The 15,922-nt window shown below is 51.7% G+C and overlaps 12 protein-coding genes across 12 annotated transcripts; 5 read left to right on the forward strand and 7 right to left on the reverse strand.

Moving 5' to 3' along the window:
• Nucleotides 1-2: 2 nt before the first annotated feature.
• Nucleotides 3-2,183, reverse strand: KL911_003349 (uncharacterized protein; the record flags this gene model as incomplete). Its single annotated transcript, XM_043198519.1, has 1 exon — nt 3-2,183. One exon carries the CDS (start codon nt 2,181-2,183, stop codon nt 3-5), a length of 2,181 nt encoding a protein of 726 aa, XP_043053680.1.
• A 358-nt stretch (nt 2,184-2,541) lies between these two features.
• On the forward strand, nt 2,542-3,231 carry KL911_003350 (uncharacterized protein; the record flags this gene model as incomplete). Its single annotated transcript, XM_043198521.1, has 1 exon — nt 2,542-3,231. The coding sequence occupies one exon, from the start codon at nt 2,542-2,544 to the stop codon at nt 3,229-3,231; it is 690 nt and encodes a 229-aa protein (XP_043053681.1).
• A 137-nt stretch (nt 3,232-3,368) lies between these two features.
• On the reverse strand, nt 3,369-4,112 carry KL911_003351 (uncharacterized protein; the record flags this gene model as incomplete). Its single annotated transcript, XM_043198522.1, has 1 exon — nt 3,369-4,112. One exon carries the CDS (start codon nt 4,110-4,112, stop codon nt 3,369-3,371), a length of 744 nt encoding a protein of 247 aa, XP_043053682.1.
• An 879-nt stretch (nt 4,113-4,991) lies between these two features.
• On the reverse strand, nt 4,992-5,606 carry KL911_003352 (uncharacterized protein; the record flags this gene model as incomplete). The annotated part of the gene is made up of 1 exon (XM_043198523.1): nt 4,992-5,606. One exon carries the CDS (start codon nt 5,604-5,606, stop codon nt 4,992-4,994), a length of 615 nt encoding a protein of 204 aa, XP_043053683.1.
• An 89-nt stretch (nt 5,607-5,695) lies between these two features.
• Nucleotides 5,696-6,478, reverse strand: KL911_003353 (uncharacterized protein; the record flags this gene model as incomplete). The annotated part of the gene is made up of 1 exon (XM_043198524.1): nt 5,696-6,478. The coding sequence occupies one exon, from the start codon at nt 6,476-6,478 to the stop codon at nt 5,696-5,698; it is 783 nt and encodes a 260-aa protein (XP_043053684.1).
• Nucleotides 6,479-7,954: 1,476 nt separating this feature from the next.
• Nucleotides 7,955-9,625, forward strand: KL911_003354 (uncharacterized protein; the record flags this gene model as incomplete). The annotated part of the gene is made up of 1 exon (XM_043198525.1): nt 7,955-9,625. The coding sequence occupies one exon, from the start codon at nt 7,955-7,957 to the stop codon at nt 9,623-9,625; it is 1,671 nt and encodes a 556-aa protein (XP_043053685.1).
• A 34-nt stretch (nt 9,626-9,659) lies between these two features.
• On the reverse strand, nt 9,660-10,286 carry KL911_003355 (uncharacterized protein; the record flags this gene model as incomplete). The annotated part of the gene is made up of 1 exon (XM_043198526.1): nt 9,660-10,286. One exon carries the CDS (start codon nt 10,284-10,286, stop codon nt 9,660-9,662), a length of 627 nt encoding a protein of 208 aa, XP_043053686.1.
• A 72-nt stretch (nt 10,287-10,358) lies between these two features.
• KL911_003356 (uncharacterized protein) lies at nt 10,359-11,882 on the forward strand (the record flags this gene model as incomplete). Its single annotated transcript, XM_043198527.1, has 1 exon — nt 10,359-11,882. The coding sequence occupies one exon, from the start codon at nt 10,359-10,361 to the stop codon at nt 11,880-11,882; it is 1,524 nt and encodes a 507-aa protein (XP_043053687.1).
• A 49-nt stretch (nt 11,883-11,931) lies between these two features.
• Nucleotides 11,932-13,131, forward strand: KL911_003357 (uncharacterized protein; the record flags this gene model as incomplete). The annotated part of the gene is made up of 1 exon (XM_043198528.1): nt 11,932-13,131. The coding sequence occupies one exon, from the start codon at nt 11,932-11,934 to the stop codon at nt 13,129-13,131; it is 1,200 nt and encodes a 399-aa protein (XP_043053688.1).
• Nucleotides 13,132-13,169: 38 nt separating this feature from the next.
• KL911_003358 (uncharacterized protein) lies at nt 13,170-13,502 on the reverse strand (the record flags this gene model as incomplete). The annotated part of the gene is made up of 1 exon (XM_043198529.1): nt 13,170-13,502. The coding sequence occupies one exon, from the start codon at nt 13,500-13,502 to the stop codon at nt 13,170-13,172; it is 333 nt and encodes a 110-aa protein (XP_043053689.1).
• A 43-nt stretch (nt 13,503-13,545) lies between these two features.
• KL911_003359 (uncharacterized protein) lies at nt 13,546-14,919 on the reverse strand (the record flags this gene model as incomplete). The annotated part of the gene is made up of 2 exons (XM_043198530.1): nt 13,546-14,814; nt 14,902-14,919. 2 exons carry the CDS (start codon nt 14,917-14,919, stop codon nt 13,546-13,548), a joined length of 1,287 nt encoding a protein of 428 aa, XP_043053690.1.
• Nucleotides 14,920-14,990: 71 nt separating this feature from the next.
• KL911_003360 (uncharacterized protein) lies at nt 14,991-15,912 on the forward strand (the record flags this gene model as incomplete). Its single annotated transcript, XM_043198532.1, has 2 exons — nt 14,991-15,775; nt 15,885-15,912. The coding sequence occupies 2 exons, from the start codon at nt 14,991-14,993 to the stop codon at nt 15,910-15,912; spliced, it is 813 nt and encodes a 270-aa protein (XP_043053691.1).
• Nucleotides 15,913-15,922: the final 10 nt, after the last annotated feature.

Below are 15,922 nucleotides of genomic sequence, written 5' to 3' on the forward strand. Positions count from 1 at the left end.
GGCTAGTCCTCGTTCACGCGAATGCGCTTTCCCACACCCTGATCGCGCGTCGTATCGATGTTCATAGCGCTGTTGGACCGTGTGCTCATGCTGCTGTGCATGGCCGTGCTGTTCCCAGACCTTGCTGCTAGCTCGTTCACATCAAAGTAGTCGTATCCGCCCAAAATGTTGGAGCTCTTTAACGTGTAGTTACTAGAAAGCATCGATTTTGGTATCGCGCTAACGTACGATTCCAATTCTCTGGCCCTGCTGCGCTCTGTGGACTTGTCAGAGACGCTTCCCTCCTCTTTCCATAGAGACCTAATCTCGTCAAAAACACTCTCCAACGTCTCCAAAAACCTGTCCGTCTGTCTCCATTGCGACGAGGCCACAATCGAGATCATGTCATCCTTAATTATGTAGCCAATCCCAAAACCGGTGGGGATTGCAGGGGTGACACCAAAAAGGTGCAACGCAGGGTTTCCGCAATTGGCAACGAGGAGCTCTGGTTTGTACAGATGGTCAAGAGCAGGCTCAAACAAGAACGGCGGCACCTGTCGCGTCTGGCATTTTGGAACGTTTGGATGCAGCTTTTGAAGAAGATCAAGCTGTATGAACGCCGATCTAAGGGCGCTGAGATGCCGCTCGAATCCCTGTCCCCTGGATGCGTTGCGAATTTTCTGCGAGTGCTCGTGAACGGCATCAAGAAGCAGGCTCCATTTCTGGGAGCCTGATGTCTGCGAAATGAAGGCCTGGCAAAGAGCAAGCACGGCTTCGCTCTGGACGCATATTGGCTCCGTTCGAGCGTCTCTGAATTTGCGAGTGCTAACGGGTTCGAGCGCTGGCACAGGTTTTCCGTAGAGAGCATAATACGTAATCTGAATCGCCAGTTGAACGATAGAGTCTGCAGGGAGGTTAAGTTTGTTGGCAAAGACGCTGTTTCCAAGAGTTGTCACTGTTCTGGAGACGTACTCGTGCTGATGGATGATGTCTGCTAAACGGGTTTCTGCAAGATGGAGACCTGACCGTAACTCAGGAGTGAGCTTGAATTCGAGCTTCCGGAACGTGGGCTTATCGAGCTGGCTGTTGATCGGAACGGTGTTGACGTTCTTCCAGAGCGTGTAGTTCGTGCCGTTGATCTTCCTGGCTAGCCGCAAAACCGAGTCTGTGTAGATATCGCTCACGAACCGCAACACAGTGGTTCCATCCATGCACGCAGCAGGATACACACAGGCCGCGACAGAGTTTTCTGTGATTATCAGATTTAGTTTATCGTAGTAGCGATTGGTACAGGTGCCGACCTGGATCCCGTTGGAGTCAATTCTTGACGTTCCATGTGGAACGTACTGCACTTTCTGCAGGTCGTTGGCTGGGGCCTCGTGGTCCAGAGAAACGACAAACAGAGCGTTATCAAGTATCTCCAGAACGTCCTGGTTCGAGCCTTCCAGACAGGAGCGCGCGTGTTTCCAGGTGGATTTCAGTTCAGTCGTGAACGAGCCAATTGCGTGCCGTGAGACGTCTGCCTGGTCTTCCTTCTTCGAGTCCTCCATGATCTCGAGTAGAATTTCCTTCAGCTCGTGCTTCGAGAACCAGATCTGGTGGTCTTCGGAAAGCACCTCGAGAACGTAGAACTGGGATCTGGCCATCACGACGATGTGTCTGCTGTTTTGGTATTCGGTACATCTTTTTATGGTGACACCGTTGTTGAAAGGCACGATGGTAGTTCCAAAGAGATTGTGGTAGGAGCTCATGGAGAGCGGTTGTTTGCTTTTCGGGGCCGTGTCCGGCGTGAGCAGGTCCTGGCGCAGGGCCACAATAAAGCGCAACGCCGAGGTGACCAAGATGGAAGCCCGGAAAGCTTGTGTGGGGGGCATCGATTTGAGGGGATCGTCCTCAAAAATGAAGAAGGGGTTTCTTGGCAGCGTGTGGCCTCTGAGATCGCCGTACACATTTGCCGTGGTAGGAGAAATTCCGTCAGAGTCCAAATAATTGTGATTGAGCTTGGAGCTTTCGAGCAAATGCTGCTGAAGCAGCTGAACAATGTCAGAGTTGAGCAGCTCAAACGACTTTTCCTCAAGATGGCGGTACTCGTCGGTCGAAACGAGCGGTTTCAGAGCCTTGAGAGCCTGGTCCACGGTCTCCAGTAGAGCAGGGACCGGAAGATGGGGCAATTGGGCCTCGTGCTGGAACGTTAGGCTGGACATGGTAAGTGGCAGGACGAGGGGAGAGCAGAAATATTTATACCCCACATCCCCGCACAGAAATTATCAGAGGCCAGGATGCTGAACATTCTAGTGACTAGATTTCAGTGCTATCTGGCCTTGAGACAAAATTGGGTGATGCTGCAGGGAGCGGGTGATGGACATACGGGTTATTTGAGGGGTTCGGGGGGCAGGGAGGACGCCGGGTAACCCCAGCAGTTTTTAGACTTCCTAATTGGGCCAGAAAGTCAATTCCAGGGATAAGAAAAATGGTAGCGTGCGCGTGCCAAAAAGTCGAGTTTGTGACTGTATTTTTCGCGGATTTGAAAATTTTCAAGTGTGAAAAACTTTCCAATCAACCATGTCTGAAGTCGAAGCACAACAACCAGTCGAACAATACGAGGAGGAGATTGTCTCTGAACCAGTGGAGGTCAAGTTCGTCGAGCTTGCCACTCCTATCCCTAAAGACATCCAGGCCGGTACCCAAGAGGTGAAGCTGTTCAACAAGTGGTCTTTTGAAGACGTCACCGTCAAGGACATCTCTCTGACCGACTACATCCAAATCAGACAGCCAGTGTACGTTTCCCACACTGCTGGCAGATACGCCTCCAAGAGATTCAGAAAGGCTCAGTGTCCTATTGTCGAGAGATTGACTAACTCTCTGATGATGAACGGTAGAAACAACGGTAAGAAGCTCAAGGCTGTGAGAATCGTCAAGCACGCCATGGAGATTATCAACGTGCTGACTGAGCAAAACCCACTCCAGGTCATTGTTGACGCCATCGTCAACACCGGTCCTAGAGAAGACTCCACGAGAATTGGATCTGCTGGTACCGTTAGAAGACAAGCTGTCGATGTCTCTCCTCTCAGAAGAGTCAACCAGGCCATTGCTCTGCTGACCATCGGTGCCAGAGAGGCTGCTTTCAGAAACGTCAAGACCATTGCCGAGTGTCTTGCTGAGGAACTGATTAACGCCGCCAAGGGCTCTTCTACCTCGTACGCCATCAAGAAGAAGGACGAGCTGGAGAGAGTTGCCAAGAGTAACCGTTAAGCATATAGAACAAGCAGTAATATTGGAGATTTGTGTGAGCAGTGTAGCGTGCCTGTGTCTTTCTTCTACAGGTCTCGGGTGTGGTTCGTCTAGAACATATATCGGTACATCTAGTTCTACAGTTCTATGCTAGTCTATTAGTTGAGCAGTCGCTTGAGATCGACAGCCTTTGTGTCTTTGTGCTTGTCTCCGTCCTTCTCGTCCTCTTTGGCCCTTTCTGTGTCCGAGTCCTCACTCTCACGAGAGCGTAGTTTCGAGCGCGCGCTCTTGGGCGAGACAGATCCGTCAGAGTGCTTCTTGCCGGCCACGCCCACAACGAGCCGTCGCCAGCGGAATTGGCACGCGTTGATCGTTCTGTTGGGAAAATACGAGGCGATTTCTCGCCAGCCGTAGTTCTTCTCCTCCTTTAACATTCTCAGCAGCTTGTCGTCTTCAGGACTCCACGCGCTGCTAGATTTAGAAACGTACCGAGACGAGACCTGGGAGGGAGGCGGGAGCACCATCTGCGGGTGCCCCATTGCGTATGGCTGAGTATTGGGCGCGGGCGGCATGTAGTAGTTCGGGCCTGCGGGAGGACGGTAGTCGACTGGCTCTTGGTTGTATGCAGAGATGTAATGTGGATGTGAAACGGGGTACGCATGATGGGGAGAGGCGCCGTACTGCCCGGGGGGCGGGTAGGGCGATGAGATCAGGTAAGGAGATGGGGGAGGAAGTGCCGACTGATCAGGCGATCTGGAGGGCGCTGATATTTGGGGGAGGCCTACTCTCGGGAGCGGAAGGTGCGGCGGCGATGGAGACAAGTCGGGGCCCAAATCTCGAATAGAGGGTAAGGTGATCTTGTTAGGATTTTCGTCGATGTTATTATCTGTAGTATTTTCCATAGTGATTTGGCAAGACCAGAGGTGTTTGCATTTCTTGTCAGAAGGGGAACTATTCAGTGGGTCATGAACGATTAGAGCGAAGTCGGAAAAGGGAAATCGGGAGAAATTTAGAGAGGCTGACGTCCAAGGGGTTTTATAATTTGCAGTTGAAATAATCTTGAAATATCTGTTCCTATGCTTCTATTTTAGCGGTGAGAAGCAGCAACAACTTATTAGCGATGCATTATAGATGCACAGAAAACTTTTTAGCGTCTAAAACAATAGAAAATTTGTGTTTCATGTTCTCAGGATGCAACAACTGACGTTGCTGAAAACTACTTGGTTAAAAAAGCAGATACTACAATACGGCCAGTGCGTGCGTCGACGTACCTCTCAAGTAAGCGTGGGCGTATGCGAGAATCACGGCGGAAAAACAGCGGGTGGTGCGCAGATCTTTCGGCCACTTTTAGAGTACTGCCGTCGCAGATATGCAACGAGACCCCTTTTAGTCATCGAATCTATTCTTGTCGATAGCTGACAATCTCTATGCGCTCTCCGAGCCACAGGAATGTACAAGGCGCAAATTTACCAAACGTGCTGTATGCGGCGCCGCTTCTACTAATGGAACATAAACCCGCAACGGTGATGCTGGCACAATAAAAAAAATTTTCTCGCTACTATGCTTGGCCGGTTAATTTCGATTATTCTCTGTCCATTTATGTTCGCATTGAACGCAATGTCCGAGATCTTCACTTATGCCTCAAGCTGGAATTGCAGACAATATACAAGCGACGATCTTTTTTCAGTGTCATGGTCGGCAATTCGCGCACTTTGCATAGCGAAAACTTCGGCATTTCCCCGCGCAGGAACCGAACAGTCTGCAAGACGCATAGATAATACTCACTCGCTGAGGCCCTTGACTAGCTCGATCGCACCATTGAAACTCTTTTCTGGCGAGATGCCGACTCGTTTGACTTTCAGAATTGCATCCTGGAAAATGAAATCCGACCTGACGATGCCGTTAGGGTGTTTTTTAGCACCAAGCAGCCCGATTAGCTGTTTTGACGGGTCACACCACAAATCATAGGGCAATTGCTGTTTTGTTTTGAACGTAGTCTGTGCCTTAGGCGAGTCTGAACTGAGCCCCACTACAGTGGCGCCCAGCTTAATCAGCTCTTCTGCCTTGTCTCTGAAACCGATTGCCTGACGCGTACATCCTGGAGTCGATGCTTTTGGATACAAAAACACCACCAGAACCTTTGCGTCCTTTGCATATTGCGCGATCGCCACTTTTTCGCCGTCCTGGTTTTCCAGTTCCAGATCGTCGGGAAGCGCGTCGCCCTCCTGTAGAGTGTTGGTTGACTCCACCTTGTCGTTGTTCTTTTTCTCTGCGGGCTTCTGGTCCTCGCTGAATTGGGCTGCTACTGGCTCCTTGGTCTCTGTCTTTTGTTTCTTGGGTTCCGGGACCGCCTCTTGGGCCTCCTGTTCTCTTAATCTCGCCGATCTACGCACCATCGGATTTTATTTAATCTACGCGTATTTCTTCTTTTAGCATCGAAAATTCGAGCACGGGCAATTTATTAATAATATTAATATTAGGTTATCTAATCCTCCTCCTCAGCAACGCAGGTCTCGTAATCAAGCAACTTCCAAAATTGCCAGATGGAGAAAGCAAGAACAGAACCGAGAATTGGGCCCACCCAGTAAATCCAGTGGTACACAGGGAAGGATTTGGAAGCGATACATGGACCAAATGTTCTTGCCGGGTTCAAGCCGGCTCCGGTGTAGTAGACGCAAACCAAGTGACCCAGGAAAAGCGACAGACCAATGCACACTGGAGCGTAGTCAGAAAGATTCGATTGCTCCACGGCAGTCATCAGAACGGTGATGCAGAGCAAGGCGGTACCGAACATCTCAATGAAAAGACCTCTGCTCTTGGAGCATCCTCCGCCAAGACCGTTAGCAAAAGCAATTGGACCAGGAGTCATAGCGGAGGCAGCACCAGCAGCGGCCATGCCGGCCACCATCTGGGACAACATCATGATAAGTCCACGGATTGGAGAAATGGCTCTAGCAAGCACTAGGGACAGGGTGACGGCAGGGTTGAGGTTACCACCGGAAACCCTGCAGGTGAGGAAAATGGCAACCATGACACCAAAACCGAAACCAAAGGAGATCATGATGAGCTTGGCAGGATTGGAGCCCTGCGAGGAGTAGAACTCGTCCTGGTTGGCGATCTGGGCTATCATGTATGCTACCCACAGGAAAATGAAAGTACCGATAAATTCGCCAGAGGCAGCAATAAAGTGGTTTTTCAGGGTATTGGAGAGACCGAATTTGGAGGTCTTAAGAGCGGGCGAGTAGCCCAATTGTTGTTCAGCGTCCATTTGGTATTCTTTCGCGAGATTGACAGGGCTCCCGAGAATTTGGGTCCTTATTTATATGATGGAATTGACACTCTTTTTCCAAAAAGGTGAAGTGTGCAGACGCAAATCGATGTACAAATTCTTATTGTGCATGTCAATAGACAAAGGAAACGCGAAACAACTGTGGATAGAATAGGAAGGAAGTGCATGTATTTAGTTATTGCTGCATGAGGAAAAAATAGGCCCTGTTCGACCCCTTCGGGCCTAGTAGCCCACATTTTAGGAAGTAAGCCATTCCGCTTCTGAAAGCTTCTATTTTATTGTGTTTTTTTCTTCGTGTTGTTTAACAATCAAAACCTTATTATTAGGCTTTGATTTGACAGATAGCGCTGATCAAAAAAAGGCATTGGGAGTTTCAGTTGGCTTTGACCCAACGATGCCAATTTGGGATCGGTCTAGTGATAATCTCTTTACACAGCTGGCAGCGTCGATGAACGCTGTTCATGCAGAGACCACCTGTGTGAGAGTTTTGCTTCTCGATCCTGTTGTCTCATGCAACCCAACACTTTATATTCGGCAAGACACCAATGTCTTCTATTCGCTGAGAGCCGGTAATTTCAAGTTTTGTGTATTGTTCGGGCACCTGGCTGCGGCAAATTCACTGATGCTTCTTCGATCCAGAACAATTCTGGCGCATAAAGCAGTGTCTATCTAGTGTTTACATGCAGCGGCAGCGAAGTTCCACACAGGAACAGCTATTTGGCATATCTATGTTCCGAACCGTTGTATTGTAAAGTAGTATTCAACTTTATTTACGTGCAGCGTTCTAAGCCGTAATGCCCGTACGTTAAAAATAGATCCGGAATTTCATTTCTACCCGAGCCAAAGCAGAACGCAAAGTGTGTGCGTTGGTTAGGACTCACTTTTGTACGTGAATCGGAAGCTAAACGAGATGTAGAAAAAATTGCTTTCGTCCATCACAGTGAAAATTTCCTGTACAAATAGATCATACCTCTACCTCAAAAAACGAGGCTTATTTATTTTCTCGGTAACATTGCTCACAAAGCCCTAAGTGCTTCCTCGCAATACCCTGGCTACGTTTACTGTATACAGCTCTAGCCAATTGCAGCTGGAACAAATCCACACCCCCTTCTAAACGGTGATCTCTGAATTTTGGTCATGTGAAAAACCCCGCTGCCACCTATTGGACGCCCAGAGTGACCGCTACGGATCGACGGTGAACCAGGGGGTGTCGGGCGGGGGAAGACAAACGTAGGGTGTCACACGCGGGTCAATGGGGATTAAGGAATCAAATTAAGGAATTTAACGGAGTACGAAGCGTGGACGGGGTGAGGGTGACTGTGGACCGATACCGGAGGGCCTCATGATTTGCTAATACTCTGACCCCCATAAAATTTAATCTTTTCACACGACCTCGCCAGGTTCTAGTATAAGAATTGTATTTGTCGCAGGTGTTTTTTCGAAATATCCTGAATAATGCAGCGACAACTAGCGTCAGTGGGTAGAAGTCTCGGACAGAGACGTTTGTTTGGACACTCCGCAAAGGTCCTACAGACGGTCAAGCCAGTGGAGCCGGCCCAGCCTGTCTCCACTCCGAAGCGCAAAAGAGCCGGATTTTTCACCTACACGTTTTATGGGCTTATCGCTGCCGCTTTGGCCGAGACGGCTTACCTAACGTACTCTGTTTACAAGGAGACCAACCCAGGCACACAGAAGCCACAGTCCCTTTTGAAAGAAAACGGAGACAAAAGGAAGAACATCGTCATTCTGGGTTCCGGTTGGGGAGCAATCTCATTCTTGCACAAGCTGGACACCACTCAGTACAACGTGACCATCGTTTCTCCTCGTAACTATTTCTTGTTCACTCCTCTTCTGCCGTCTGTGCCAACTTCCACTGTTGACTCCAATTCCATCTGCGACCCTGTTCGGACTATCGCCCGTCAAACTCCGGGCGAGGTGACTTACTACGAAGCTGCTGCAACCGACGTGGATCCTGTGAACCAGACGGTCAAGATCGTTCACAAGAACATGAACTTCTCGCACGGAGAAGCCTTTGTGAACAAAGACGATCCGATTGAGAAGACACTGAGTTACGACTATTTGGTCTACGCCGTTGGAGCCAAGGTCAACACGTTCGGCATTCCAGGCATTCCCGAGTACGCTTCGTTCTTGAAAGAGGCCCAGGATGCCACTGCTGTGAGACAGAAGCTTTTCAACGCCATTGAGGCTTCCAGACTGTTGCCAGAAGACTCTGAGGAGCGCAAGCGTCTCCTAACGTTTGTTGTTTGCGGTGGCGGGCCAACTGGTGTTGAACTGGCTGCTGAGGTGAAAGACTACATTGACCAGGACCTGCTCAAGTTTATTCCAGGAATCGACAAGGAGATGAAGGTGGTCTTGGTGGAGGCTCTGCCTAACATCTTGAACATGTTCCATCCTAAGCTGATTGAGTACACGAAGGAGGTCTTCAAGTCTCAACATGTTGATCTGAGAACCAACACCATGGTGAAGAAAGTGGACGCCAGAAATGTCTATGCTTCTGCCAAGAAGCCAGACGGAACCACCGAGGAGGTTGTGATTCCGTACGGTACTCTTGTCTGGGCCGGTGGTAACGCTCAAAGAGAGCTGACTCGTTCGCTTGCTGATAAAATTACCGAACAAAAGACGGCCAGAAGAGGACTTCTTGTTGACGAACACATGAAGCTTGACGGAGACGACCACATCTATGCTCTGGGAGACTGTACCTTTACTGCCAATGCTCCAACCGCCCAGGTTGCCCATCAACAGGGAGAGTTCCTTGCTGACCATTTCAACAAGCTCGCCAAGATCGACGACCTCCAGTATCTCTTATCTTTGGAAAAAGACGAGGCTTCTAAAGAGAAACTCTTGAAGCGTCTTGAGAGATACAAGAACAGCATCAAGCCTTTCACCTACAAACACCAGGGTTCTTTGGCCTACATCGGTTCTGAGAGAGCCGTGGCCGACCTTTCATGGGGCTCGTGGTCCACTGTAGCTCTTGGAGGAAACCTCACTTTCTTCTTCTGGAGAACAGCCTACGTCGCCATGATCCTGGGTATCAGGAATAAGCTTCTTGTGGTCAGTGACTGGATCAAGGTGTCGATGTTTGGTCGCGACTGTTCCAAGGAATAAATTCGTTAGAGTGATATTTAAATGACTAGCGTAACTAATTAATGTTGGCGCACTTGCGCGGTTCCAGCTCGCCTGTTTCAGGCACCACCATCGTTTCCCAGTCTAGCGGATACAGTAGCTTGCCCGATTTCGACCGTGCATGTATCACTCCCAGATCGTTTCTTGCTGTGGACAGATAAAAATTTATTCCATCTCCTAGAGAAATCACCAGCGCCTTGACGATATCTCCTGGTCTGAAACAATCCCCGACTTTCACTTTGTCTCTATCTGTGGAGCGAATGTCTGTGGAGCGAATCACGGCTTTGAAATTCTCGCCGTAGTCATTTAGCAGTAAGTTAGATAAATGGACACTTGCGTCTTGAACGTGCAGGATGTCAAGGTTGACCTTGTTGGACGATATCTTTGTGACTTTGGCAATGACCACGTCGTTTTCAGATGGCGTGAAATTGGCTATTTTCGCTTCACTCGACTGCACTGAAACGGTGGACGTGCTGTCGTTCGTGCTAAACTGCACAGAGCCCATAGTGGTGGCAACAATACACGGAACAACTGTTCCGTCAACTCTTTTCTCTATCTGCAGCGTGTTGGAGCCCGACACATACGTGTGGCTGGCCGTATGGACGGGGACAATTGGCTGTCCTGGCAATACCAAGGCGTTCATATGGATTCCTGATAAGGAGGGTGAAAAAATTTTAATAAATTTTTTTTTTTCAGTAAAAAAAAGTTTATCACTATGGGTAAAGGAGACGTTAAGAAGGCTGTTAAGTCAGCCAAAGAAGCGAAGAAGGGGAAGAAAGAGGAGAAGGCGGTGAAGACTCCTTCAAAGAAGGAGATCAAAGAGACCAAGACTAAGGGTAAGGGTAAGGGTAAGAAGGAGGAGGAGCAGAAGGAGGAAAGCGAAAGCGAGTCTAGTGACTCCAGCGATTCCAGCGATTCTGAGGGCGAGGAAAACTCTAGCGATTCCAGCGACTCTAGTGACACCAGTGGTTCTAGCGATTCCAGCGATTCTAGCGATTCCAGTGATTCTAGCGATTCTAGCGATTCGAGCGACTCCAATGAGTCGTCTAGTTCTAGTGACTCTAGTGATTCTGACGATTCGAGCGACTCTGATAAGGACGAGAGCTCTGACTCCGACTCTGACTCTGAGGAGGAGAAGGAGGAGAAGAAAGACACGAAGAAGGAGAAGAAGGAAAGCAAAGAAGAAAAGAAGGAAGAAAAGAAGGAGAGTTCTGATTCTGACAGTTCTGATTCTGACAGTTCCGACACCGACAGTTCTGAATCCGAGAATTCTGCTTCTGATAGTTCCGACTCTGATAGCTCTGATTCTTCTGATTCCGATAGCTCTGACTCTTCCGACTCCTCTGACTCTGAGGAAGAGAAGGAGGAAAATGAGGAAAAGAAGGAGAGCTCCAGTAGCGACAGCGACAGTTCTGATAGCGACAGCTCTGAGTCTGCATCTGATGCCTCCGAGTCGCGCAAGAGAAAGGCTGAAGAAGGGCTGGAGACCCCATCTAAGAAGCCTAAGGAGGTTGCCACTCTGTTTGTCGGAAGACTGGCGTGGGCAGTCGACGACCAGAGACTTTTAGAGGAGTTCCAATCTTTGGACGGAGTTTTGTCCGCCAGAGTTATGACCGAGCGGGAAACCGGTCGTTCTAGAGGGTACGGGTACGTTGACTTCGAGTCCAAAGAACAGGCACAGAAAGCTTTGGAACAGTTCCAGGGCAAGGAGATCGAGGGCAGACCAATTAATCTCGACATGTCGACTTCAAAGCCTCAGACACCGTCCCAGAACCAGAAGTTCCAGGATAGGGCGAAGAAATACGGCGACACCCCATCGCAGCCGTCCGACACACTGTTCATTGGAAATCTCTCGTTCCAGGCCGACAGAGACACTCTGAAGGAGTACTTTGAGCAGCACGGTACCGTTTTGGGCATCAGGATCCCTACGCACCCTGAGTCCGAGCAACCTAAGGGATTCGGATACGTTCAATTCAGCTCTGTTGACGAGGCCAAGGCAGCTCTGGAGGCCCTGAACGGCGAGTACATTGCTGGCAGACCTGTGCGTCTGGACTTCAGTGCTCCAAGAGACCCTAACGGAGGCTCTCGTAACGGCACGCCTACGCCTCGCGGCGGCCGTGGAGGATTTGGTGGCGGACGCGGGGGAGCTCGTGGTGGCTTTGGCAGAGAGCGTTCCAGCGGAAGCGGTGCTAATTCTGTTCCTGTGTCCTTCAAGGGTAAAAAGAAGACTTTTGACTAAATAATTAATTAGCAGTGGGAAATTGTTTTGTACTAAGAAAAATATTTGTATGCCTTTCAAATTGGAGGCTCTCTTCACAGAGGCCGTCATATGGACGCGTTGTGTCTACGCGCTGTCGACAATTTCTGACACCATCAAGGTCACGTTGAAGGAAGCTGGCGACAAGTACGAGCTGCTGCTGACGGCCGTGAACATCAACAAGACCAGCTCTTTGACGTGCACTTTTCGTCAGGAGTTTTTCCAGACATTCGCCATAGAAGGCGATTTGCCGGTTGTCAACAACCAGCAGACGTTCAGCTTTCTGATCAACAGCAAAACCATGAACGTATGCTTCAAAGATTGCGAAAACACGGAGTCCTTAAAACTGCTGCTGATCCACGAGAACGTGCCGGATTCAAGCCAGATCTTCAGCAACAAGCTGTTCGTGGAGGCAACGCGCACAAATGGGGTGACCAAGAACTACTCGTTGATGTTCCGACCCGGCTACACGTCGGATGATCTGAAGATCAGCAGGGTGTATGCCCGCTTGGTGCGTACGCAGGACCAGGAAGACCGTGTGCACCATCTGGTGATGGAGATTCGCATTCTGAAGAAGTTCCTGAGCATGTTTGGCCAGGGCCTCGAGGATTTCAGGCTTGAGGTGTATCCCAGTGCACGCAAGATGCTCTTGCACGGGTTCAACCGCCAGGAGTTGCTGAGCCAGAAAAATGCGTCGCTGGCGACGCAGCCGATGAGTTTGTCGATGCAGCTGAGTCTGAACGACATGGTAGAGGAAAACACCCTCCCCGGCGACGAAAAACACACCGTCGCCTTCAGGTTACGCGATTTCCGCACTTTTGTGCAGCTGGCGGGCGCCGAGAGCGGCGAGTGCTCGATCAAGTTCAGCTACGAAGGCTCTCCGATCGTGTTTGAGCGCCGCATCGCGAGGAGAGAGCACGAGCAGCGCGAGATGTGCGTGTTTACGCTTACGATGATCAGCGACAGCGAGGCCATAGAGGCTGCGCCGTTTGCCGAGCCGGCAAAACAGCCACGGTCTGCAGAGTCGCTGTTTGTGTCCGAGCCGGCGGAGGCAACTGCTCCCGCACAGATCGTCTGGAACAACGAGCCCCGCGACACGGCCACAGAGGACCGGCCTCGGAGTCCGCCGGCAACGGCCCGCGAAATAGACCCCCGGCCCGAGCAGCTGCCGTTCGACCCAGACCAGCTGGACCCCACGCAGGTGCCTATTGCCAAGGGCCTGTTCGACTAAGGAATGTTATTTATTTCTCGACTTTATAAACCGAACGCCTATTTCTTAATCTTGTCGCCGTAGTTGTACTTGATATACCTGTATGCCTGGCCAAGCTGGGCTCCTTCGTTCAGCAAGTGGCACGCAAAAAGCAGGTAATTGACCGGTCTCACGGCGAGCGAGTAGCGCATAAACACCAAGGAGTAAACAATCAGCGAGCCGGTCATTGGTCCGCTGATCATCTCGGGTGACTTGTTTCTGATGTCCATGATGGCCGCGATAGGAAGCCCAAAGTTCGAAGCCGGGCCCCAGAAATGCGTCGTGAACACATACTTGAGGTTCTGCTTGTTGAAGATCTGGTGCGCGAATTTCCACGCCGAGGAAGAGCTCATCGTTGTTCAGCAGGTACGAAAATTTGTAGGGTTAAAAAAATATTTACTCGGTCTCCTCTTTTTGCAGTGGAATGTAGTGCGTCTGCCGGCTCACCAGCGCCCACAGGAACCCGCACGCGACCACCGCCAGCCCCAGAGTGCCCCAGAACGCACCGTTGTAGCATCTGTATCCGGCCATGCACAAGCGTCGCGTTTCCCCGGATATCTCCAGATTTTCAGTATGCAGGTCGTAGTTGCGGGCGAACAGCGTGCTCAGCACCAGGTTTGTCACCACCGGAGTCAGGTTACATAGTCCCCAGTTCGTGCTGAAGCTCGTCATCCCCCACAGGTCGCGCACCACCACCGGTGTCAGCGTGTACAGCGAGCCGTACCCCAGCCCGAGCCCCACAGACAGAAAAGAGAGCGCGCGCAGGTCCTCCGAAAAAATGCCACCAACCTGGACCGCCCCGATCAGCGCCGCAGGGAGCAGCAGTAGGTACGTTCGCGACCGCCGCACGCGCGCGTGGAACTCGTCCGCCACCAGCCCGCCCAGCAGTCGCCCGCCCGTCGAGCACAGCGAGAGCAGACTCACCTGCGCGTGCTGGCGCTCCTGCACCGCCTCGTCGTACGCGGCGAGAGCCTGCTGAGTCTGCGACGGCAGCGCGTACAGCGAGCACACAATCATGCCGAGCCCGTAGATGTACATCTGCCCGATCCCGGCCAGAAGCCCCAGCGCTGCCGTGACCATCCAGAACTCGGGTGTCCTGAGTGCGTGTGGCTTCTCTGTGTGGCGCAGCACGGGCCGTGGCGAAGACAGCACCTGCATCTCGATGGCCGCGGCCACGTTCGGCGCAGGCACACGCGGCCGGCTCCAGTCGTACACGCAGAGCATGGGCGCCGTGACCAGGCCGATTGCAAACGTCACCCGTGCCACAATCTTGAGGAACTCTGCTGTGTCGCCCGGCGCAAGCCAGCTACCCAGCCTGGAAAAGAAGATGCCGCTGGCACCGTAGCACGCCAGCGGCAGCGCCACAGCAAGCCCCTGGCGCGCAGGCCAGGCGAGCATGCTGCTTTTCACGCACGCAGAGCTGAGCCCAGTGCTGCCGACGCCGATCAGGCCAAATAAAAAGCAGCTATACGGTAAGTTCGAGGCAGCAGCGGAGTACTGCTTGTAGAACAGGAAGTAGCCCAGCCAGATAGCCAGGGCGCCCAGAGACGCCGGGACGGTGAATCCGACAGCGTCGATAACGTGTCCGCAGGGCGGGCCGGCGAGGATCGTGGCAGATTGTCCAGCTATCGCGATTCGCGACGTTTGTGCGGCCGTGTACCGTAGCTGGGCCGCGACCTGGGGCGAGAACGCGCCAAAGAAGTACAGGGTCCCGCAATTGAGACTCGCAATGGACGCGCACGTGACAATCACCCACGCAGACGGAGCCATGTGTAGATAGCGTGTGGGTGCTTTGTGTCGATAAATAAATAAATAAATATAAACTCGGTGCTGGAAAAAATATGCCCAAAATCGCATACTTTGGCTCAGACAAGTTTTCGATTCGGTGTCTGACGCATCTGCTTCCGAAATACGCCGACGCTGTCACTGTGGTTGCACGGACGGCCAAGTTGAGCGGCCGTGGGCTCAGACAATACAAGGAACCGCTCATCGTGGAGTACGCCAGCCAAGCAGGTCTGCCGGTTGTGCGCGCAGACGAGCGTGCAGACTTCGACCTGCTGAGGGGCCAGTTCGACATCTGTGTGGCAGTGTCGTTCGGGCTGCTAATTCCAGCCTCGTTTCTCGAGTCGCTCAAATACCCGGGTCTCAACGTGCATCCGTCGCTGCTGCCAGCGTTCTCTGGGCCGGCCCCTATGCAACGCGCACTGCTCAGCCACCAGAAGTACACCGGGGTCTCCTTGCAGACGCTCGATAAGAAGAGGTTTGATCGCGGGCGCATTCTGGCGCAGGAGAGACAAGAAATCGCCGAAGCAGAGACCCTGGATTCTCTGTGCGAGAAACTGGCCGATTCCGGGGGCAAGCTGCTGAGAAACTCTTTGGACACCGGCCTGTACGAGCCGCAGAATTACCCTTCCTTCGTTTCGCAGGAAAGCTACTCGTACGCTGCGAAAATAAAGCCTGCAGAGAAACACATCGACTGGAACAACTACACGACAGAACACATCATGCGGCGCCAGAATACGCTCGGGCCCCTTTTTGCCAATGTCCAGGCCGTCTCGAAGGAGAATCAGCCCATCCTCAAGCGCGTGTACCTGCCAAACTTGCAACCAGCTACCATGCGCCAAGAGTCTGCACAGCCAGGACAATTTTCTCTCAGGGACGGAAAATTGGCGGTGGCCACCAGAGACGGCGCGGTCGAGTGCGCGGGCGCCAGGCTGGAGGGCTATAGGCAGGAGTCGGCAGCAAAATTCATCAGCAGCCTGAAAAAACGTAC

Source organism: Ogataea haglerorum (assembly GCF_019207285.1).
Source record: "Ogataea haglerorum isolate 81-453-3 chromosome Unknown 81-453-3_NODE_9_length_481884_cov_97.824832, whole genome shotgun sequence".
Taxonomy (NCBI): Eukaryota; Fungi; Ascomycota; class Pichiomycetes; order Pichiales; family Pichiaceae; genus Ogataea; species Ogataea haglerorum.